Source organism: Rousettus aegyptiacus, unplaced genomic scaffold (genome assembly GCF_014176215.1).
Source record: "Rousettus aegyptiacus isolate mRouAeg1 unplaced genomic scaffold, mRouAeg1.p scaffold_m13_p_16, whole genome shotgun sequence".
In the NCBI taxonomy this organism is placed as follows: Eukaryota; Metazoa; Chordata; class Mammalia; order Chiroptera; family Pteropodidae; genus Rousettus; species Rousettus aegyptiacus.
Genome location: NW_023416291.1, coordinates 52799634 through 52806456, shown reverse-complemented (window position 1 = coordinate 52806456; position 6823 = coordinate 52799634). Strand labels below are relative to the sequence as shown.

Sequence of the window (6823 nt, the reverse complement as noted above, 5' to 3'; positions counted from 1 at the left end):
GTTATCTGCCCCGTGAAGAGGAGCGAGGAGGGGGTGGGCGGTCGGGGGAGGAGGGGAAGGGAGGCAGCCGGGGGGGGGGGGGGGGGGGTGGTGACATCTACCACCCCGCCCCCGCTGGCCCGTGACTAATTTAGGCAAAAGGCAACGTGGAGCTATTTCCATCTGGCGGGAACAGGTGCTGGGCCCCTGCGCCCCCACCCTGCTGGCCACACTGCCCATAGGCCGCGGGCCGCCTCCCCCGGGGCGGCCTCCGGCCTGCCCGGGCCTATAAAGGCGCCAGGTTTTCTCAATGAAGCTGGGACGCAGCTCACTGCGGGGTCCGACCCAGCCAGGTGCCCAGGAGTCTGCAGCCCCAGCGCGGTCCCCGCCGCCCCACCTCGTGGAGATGAAGTACATTGTGGGCATCGGAGGGTGAGCTGCCCAGACGCCCAGGGGCGACTCGGCCGGGGCGCAGGCGCGGGGGAGGCGCGGAATGAACCACGGGCGGCCTGGGGTCGCAGAGCCGCAACGAGGTCTGAGCGCGGGGCGGGGCCTCTGCCCTTGGAGGTGGGATGGGCGCGGGGCCCGATCTTCAATTTTCAAACTAAAGTCACTTTTCCCCACCATACTCGGTATAAAACCAAAAATCAGTGGGGACAGGAGACTTTATAAAGCTCAGGAAGACCTTCCTAACCGGCCCAGGCCCTCCTTGGGGGCGGAGGACTCCCTGCGCCCCAGGCAGACACGTGCCCGCTGGGGCGGAGCCCCCAGAGTGACGCCCCCTGTGGCCTGTGCAGCTGGCGCCAGGCAGGGGCCTCCCTTCTCCCGGGATCGGTGTCTCTGTTTCAGTACCGGCCACCACCTGCCTTTCAAGCTGATGCTGGGGAAGCGTTTCGCCCGAGTCAGGCTTGGGGACCAGAACGCCCACCCAGGGGGTGGCCTCGGGCCCTGCCCCCCACTTGGTTTAAGACTGCTATGTCCAGCTGGAATGCCTAGTGTATTTTGAGGAGGGCCGGGCAAATTCTGTAGCCACGCTGGCACAAGCCGTGCCTTTTGGTGACAGTCCACATGAACGTTGGGGGTGCCCTAACCTGCCCCCCTTAGTATCGGGGGCCCTTCCTGGAGGCCCTCCCGATCCACAGCAGCGACCCCGCGTCCCACACCCGGCTTTCCACCCGATTCCTAGAGCAGGGACAGCAGGTCAGAGGGGACACTCGTTTCAAGGAAGGCCTGACAGTCACCCCGCTACGTCCTTCCCCGGCTCCAGGAGTCCAGGCTGTTGTCCGTTCTGCCACAGGCTGACCTCCCGTCCCGGTTTTCCAGGCACTGGAGGGTCCCCAGGATTTGGGACTTTTCTGTGCTAAAAGCAGAGATACCCTCGGCAAACCAGGGCAAGCCGGCCGCCCTGTTTTGCCAATTGCTTTTTTTTTTTCCCCTTTTTCTTTCCTTGTCTTTTCTTGGTTACGACTGTTTCATAAGGTCAATTGCCCCTTTCACTTTCAAAATGAACTGCTGAGTTTTCTATTGCAGATACCTCCCCCTCCCACCCCCCCACCCCCCACGGTTTGCACTTGTCAACATTTTGACCTTAAAAAAAAAGAGAGAGAAAGCAAGCCCACTGCGGCTCAGGCCTCAGTCTCCTGGTCTGTGAAACCGGGCCCCCGGCCCTGCGTCCTGGGTTTGCAGCGACTCTGAAAGAGCCCCCTCTGGCCCTCGGCCAACATCAGCCTCTCGGCCCCACGCTTTCTGGCTCTGTGCTTCACGTCGGAGTCCGATTCTGGGGGGCCCCTCACGTGTCCACTGCCTCCGCAGCATGACCAACGGTGGCAAGACCACACTGACCAACAGGCTCCTCAGCGCGCTGCCCAACTGCTGCGTGATCCACCAGGATGACTTCTTCAAGGTGGCTGCCCTCGCCTAGGGGTCGGGGGGGGGGGCGGTGGCTGGCCCCAGGCCACCCTGCCCTCTGCTGCCCACTGCCCTGCCGGGCCAGACACAGGCCCCTCCCAGGTCATGCTGGGCCAGGGGAGTGAGGGACAGGCGTTCCCACTTACTGAGCACCTACTATGCGCCTGGCACGTCTTAGTGGGACACCTGTCCTCCATTGGACTGATGCCGGCCCTGGGCCCCTCATGGTGGGCCCTCCAGGTGCCGAGGGGTCCACCGAGGCTCCCCAGCATGGTGGAGAGGTGGAAAGGTGGGTGCTGAGCCTGGGGTTCGGGCTCCTCTGTTTCAGCCCCAAGACCAAATCGCGGTCGGGGAGGACGGCTTCAAGCAGTGGGATGGTAAGGACGGCTGGGAGCCCCGCGCCCCCTGCCCAAGCTGTCCCCCGATCCCCGCTGACGCCCGCTCTCCCCGTCCCCAGCGCTGGAGTCTCTGGACATGGAGGCCATGCTGAGCACCGTGCAGGCCTGGGCGAGCAGCCCCCAGAAGTTCGCCCGCGCTCACGGAGTCAGCGTCCAGCCGGACACCTCGGACACCCACATCCTCATTCTGGAAGGCTTCCTGCTGTACAGCTACAAGTGTGTGTCTGAGGGCGACCCCGGACCGGCCCCCCCCACCCCAGAGGTCCCCGAGTCTCCCTTCAGGACTCGAAGGCAGAGCTGGACTCAGCTTGAGGGTCTGGGCAAACATCCCGGCTTCTTGGGGAACTGAGTCCTCCTTCTAGAAGCTCGGCGTGCGGCTGGCCCCTCCCAGCCCCCCCACCCCCACCCTTGAATGCCGCGGGCTGTGGACAGCGGCTCCCGGCAAGGCCCGGCCTGTGGTTCTGACTGTGTCCCCCACCCCGCCAGGCCCCTGCTGGACTTGTACAGCCGACGGTACTTCCTGACCGTCCCCTACGAGGAATGCAAGTGGAGGAGAAGGTGAGGCTCGAGGCCTGGTCTGCATTCCCCGCTGGGACCGGGAACCGATGATGCCTGCTGGACACGAGCCACCCTTAGCCCCAGGCTGGGGACTTGGCTGACCGGGCCCCGGAGCCTGGCCCGCCCATGCACTGCCCTGGGCATCTCCCAAGCCTGGGGGAGAAAGTGCCAAAAGCTGAGGCCTCGGGCCCGGTGGGCGCCTTCTCAGTGCTGGTGTCCCTGACCTCTGACCGGGGCCACGTCCCCCGGGCTCTGCTCACGGTGCCAGCCCTGGGCGACAGGGGTGCCATTGTCGGCCGTCTCCCTCCGCAGTACTCGCAGCTACAAGGTCCCTGACCCCCCAGGCCTCTTTGACGGCCACGTGTGGCCCATGTACCAGAAGTACAAGCGGCAGATGGAGGCCGACGGCGTGGACGTGGGTGAGCTCCCGAGGGGGCGAGGCCTGGTCCCAGGGGCCCCGGGTCCCGACCCCCCAAGCAGGCTCCATCTGGAACCGAAGTCCCTCCTCAGATCACGCTGCCGGCCCCTCTCGCCCCGCCCCCCCCAGGCCGGCCCCTCTCGCCCCGCCCCCCCAGGCCGGCCCCTCTCGCCCCGCCCCCCGGGCCGGCCCCTCTCGCCCCGCCCCCCCCAGGCCGGCCCGGTCCGGCCCCCCAGGCCGCCTGCCTCCAAGCGGCAGTGCCGGGGCCCAGCATGTCGCGCCCCCCCTACCCCCCCCCGACCGACCGCGGCCTCTGCTTGCAGTGTACCTGGACGGCACGCGGCCCCGGGAGGAGCTCTTCCACCGGGTCCTGGAGGACATCCAGAACGCACTCCTGAACCGCACGTAGGCCGGCCCCGGGGGTGAGGGGCCCGGACCTGGACCACAGGGGCCCCCGGACCTGGACCACAGGGGCCCGCACGCCCACACGCCATCCCCGGCCGGGCGCTGCTCGACCATTTCCTTCTGGGGACACCTGTACATACGAGAGTGGAAGCCACACTCACAGCTCAGCATCTGGGGGCCCCGGGCCCCGCCCCGAGATGCCTCTGTCCCGTCTCAGCAGCTTAAGTATTAAACCTCTCCTGTTTTTTTTTTTAACTGTTGGGGTCCAGCCTGGTGTTTCTGAGGTGTTGAAAGGGACCCTACTGTCCCCTCACCGACGTGACCCCAGGGGCTGCTCGGGGTCCTCGGGAACTCGGTTTCCCCAGAGGGGAAATTCCCCGCTGGCTTTGGACAGACAGCACCACGCGGCCCCGAGCAGGGGCGCCGGCCACGCCTGAGGGCGCCCGGCTCCTGCCTGCGCCGACCCCACCACGCCTCCGCAGCCTCTCTGTGGCCGGAGCCGACACCCATCACGTGGGGTCACTGGGAAGCCTTTGTGACCCGGGGCGCGCATCAGGGACACAGTTCCTGTCCTAGGAACCTCGCTTCCCTGGGCCCTTGCCGAAACCTCGCTGAGTCGGGGAGGCTGAGGCTCGGAGGCGGTCGGCGGCCCAGCCGAGCTGGGACTTGAACCCGAGCCTCCCCGGACCTGTTCTCTTTTCCCAAGGGAGTCTGGAAGGTCTGGTGGAGACCAGAGCCCAGGGCTGGGGTGGGGGACGGGGTACCCCTGGACTGAGTGACGCCCCACGGCCAGCTGCCGAGCCGCTGCCTCCAGCCCGCTCCGTCCAGAAAGGCACGAAACACCTACAGCCCAGCCGGGTTTGGACAGAGCCGGGGAACATTTGGAAATCAGAAAAAGGAATAAGAGAACAAATCGCCATGTACCCCAGCAATTGCGCTCCTAGGAGTACACCCCCCAAATCCTAGGAATACACCCCAAAAGCACTGAAAACAGGTGCTCAGTCAAAACTCGTGCCTGAATGTTCACAGCGGAGTATTCCCGGTGGCCAAGGGGCGGGAGCCACCGAGCGCCCACGGACGGTGGCGGGGTGCACACGTCACGTCATGTCGTCCACACGGGGGAGGGGCGCTCAGCCGTGCAAAGGGGGGAGGCGCTGGCACTCGCCACAGTGTGGTGTGTGGCCCCGAAAACGTGGTGCTCGGTGAGAGACGCCAGACACACAAGGCCACACGGCGCGCGATGCCATTTACGTCCAGCACAGGCACGTCGGCCGTGACGGAGGGGGGTTCGTGGTTGCCAGGGGCCGGGGCGGGGGACGGTGCGGGGGGCGCCTGCTGATGGGGACCGGGTTTCTCCTGGGGGTGGGGGAAGGACCTGCAATGGACAGAGGTGGCGGCTGCACAGCACTGAGAATGCACTAAATGCCACCGAGCCGCTGACTTCAAAATGGTTGATTTAATGTTATGTGAATTGCACCTCAATAAAAAGAAAAAGAGAGGAGGGAGGGAGGGAGGGTCAGGCCCAGGCCCCAGGTGATTCTGGGGGCGGGGCATCAGCCACAGGCCAGCGTTTGCAGGCGACAGGGGGTCGCAGGTGGGGCGAAGGTCCCACAGGCTTCCTTGCGCTATTTGCAGTCACTGGGAAGAGTCTACAGGACAGGGGTGTCAGGGTGCAGAGCTCTGCCCCTCACTCACCGCGTGGCCCAGACCCCTCACCTCTCCATCTGCGACAGCCCCACGGCCCTCCAAAGCAGGGGCCACTGGGCAGGGGGGTCTCTGTGAGCGCGGAGGCCCCCGGCCCTCTGCCCTGGAACTGGAACATGCGGGCAGCAGTCCCCCGAGCCCCGCCCCGCCCCGGGGTTGGGGTTCCAGTCTGCTGCTCACCTCTCGTGCCCCTGCCCAGGAGCCTCCCAACTGGCTGGTCACTGGGCGGCTGTCCGCTCTGAACGCAGCCTGTGATCAGAAATCGCCCCGCGCAGCAGTCACCGCGGCCCGCCCCACTTCGCTCCTGTGGCCCCGGGACCCCGCGACCCAGCAGAGCCACCCGCAGCGGAGCCAGGGGTGCCCACATGCTCTGGGCCTGGGGCTGCCCCCTGGTCCTTATTTCAGCAAAGGCCTCGTGGGCCCTTCCCCCCAACCTGAAGTCCCCATCCGGGCCGCTAGCATGGTGACCACCTTGTCCCAATTCGCAGAGGACTTTCTCAGCGTTAGCACTGAGCCCGGCGGACTGCGTGGGGGCCCCGGAGGAGGGCCAAAGAGCCTGCAGGCCGGTGGGCAGCCGGGCCGTGTCCCAGTCCACACTCGGCCGCCCGCAACGGTGTCCCTAACGACTCTGAACCTCGTGATCTTGTTGACTCAGCAGGATCTGAATGTTCTCTCCTCCCCTCAAACAAACAAAAACAAAAACAAAGACACCATCGCGGGCTGCCTCGTGTCCCCCAAACTCACACGTCGAAGCCTTGACCCCCGGGGCCTCAGGATATGACTGTGTTTGGGGCGATCAAGCTGCAAAGGGGTTGTGGGGGGCCTTAATCCAGTATGACTGTGTAAGAGGAAGAAAAACGTGGGTACACTGAGGGGTGCCTCGGTGCACGCGCGCAAAGGAAGGACCCTGGGGGGACAGAGGGAAGACGCCCGACTGCGAGCAAAGGAGAGCGGCCCCTCAGGGGGTAGCGGCCTGCAGATCCTCTGAGACGGCACAGATGAGTGTCAGCCAGGGGCCGGGGCGCAGAGAGCAGGCAGTCACTGCCGATGAGGCCGGGGCTTCTTTGGGGGGAAGGATAAAATAGTCTAAAATTGTTTGCAGTTATGGGGAGGGAGGGGGGCAAAAAAATTAAAAAAAATAAAAAGACAATCGATTGCAGTTAGTGGTTGCACAACCCTCTGATTAGATTTTAAAACTTGAACCACATTCGACGGGTGGATTATGTGGTACGTTAATACCATCTTGATAAAGCTGTGCAAAAATCCTTTAGGACTTAATAAAAAATCCAGTGTGACTTTTACTTAATTCAGTGACCTTCTCAACATTTGTGACTTTAATCGAAAACACATTAATAGCATGTTTCTGTCATGCAGATGAACTGGGTACTTGCTTCAGCGGGACACTAAATGTTAGTTCGGTCACCAAACGTCCCTTGGTGTGTGGCACCTGGGT

At 64.2% G+C, this 6823-nt stretch overlaps 1 protein-coding gene across 2 annotated transcripts; it reads left to right on the top strand.

Annotated features, from left to right (window-relative positions):
* Positions 1-258: 258 nt before the first annotated feature.
* NMRK2 (nicotinamide riboside kinase 2) lies at positions 259-3900 on the top strand. 2 transcript variants are annotated; one of them, XM_016163566.2, is made up of 7 exons: positions 259-390; positions 1792-1882; positions 2216-2264; positions 2345-2501; positions 2772-2843; positions 3156-3262; positions 3585-3900. In XM_016163566.2, exons 1-7 carry the CDS (start codon positions 290-292, stop codon positions 3668-3670), a joined length of 663 nt encoding a protein of 220 aa, XP_016019052.2. In that variant the 5' UTR covers positions 259-289; the 3' UTR covers positions 3671-3900. The 2 variants fall into 2 exon arrangements, with proteins under 2 accessions (XP_016019052.2, XP_016019051.2); XM_016163565.2 differs by having other exon boundaries at positions 262-411.
* The last annotated feature ends 2923 nt before the right edge of the window (positions 3901-6823 follow it).

What these genes read in the sequence shown, in the direction of transcription:
- NMRK2 (XM_016163565.2), top strand. Translation starts at nt 290, where the DNA reads ATGAAGCTGGGACGCAGCTCACTGCGGGGTCCGACCCAGCCAGGTGCC. An exon ending in TACATTGTGGGCATCGGAGG is followed by an intron (nt 412 to 1,791) that starts GTGAGCTGCCCA and finishes CTGCCTCCGCAG; the next exon opens with CATGACCAACGGTGGCAAGA. An exon ending in GAATGCAAGTGGAGGAGAAG is followed by an intron (nt 2,844 to 3,155) that starts GTGAGGCTCGAG and finishes CTCCCTCCGCAG; the next exon opens with TACTCGCAGCTACAAGGTCC.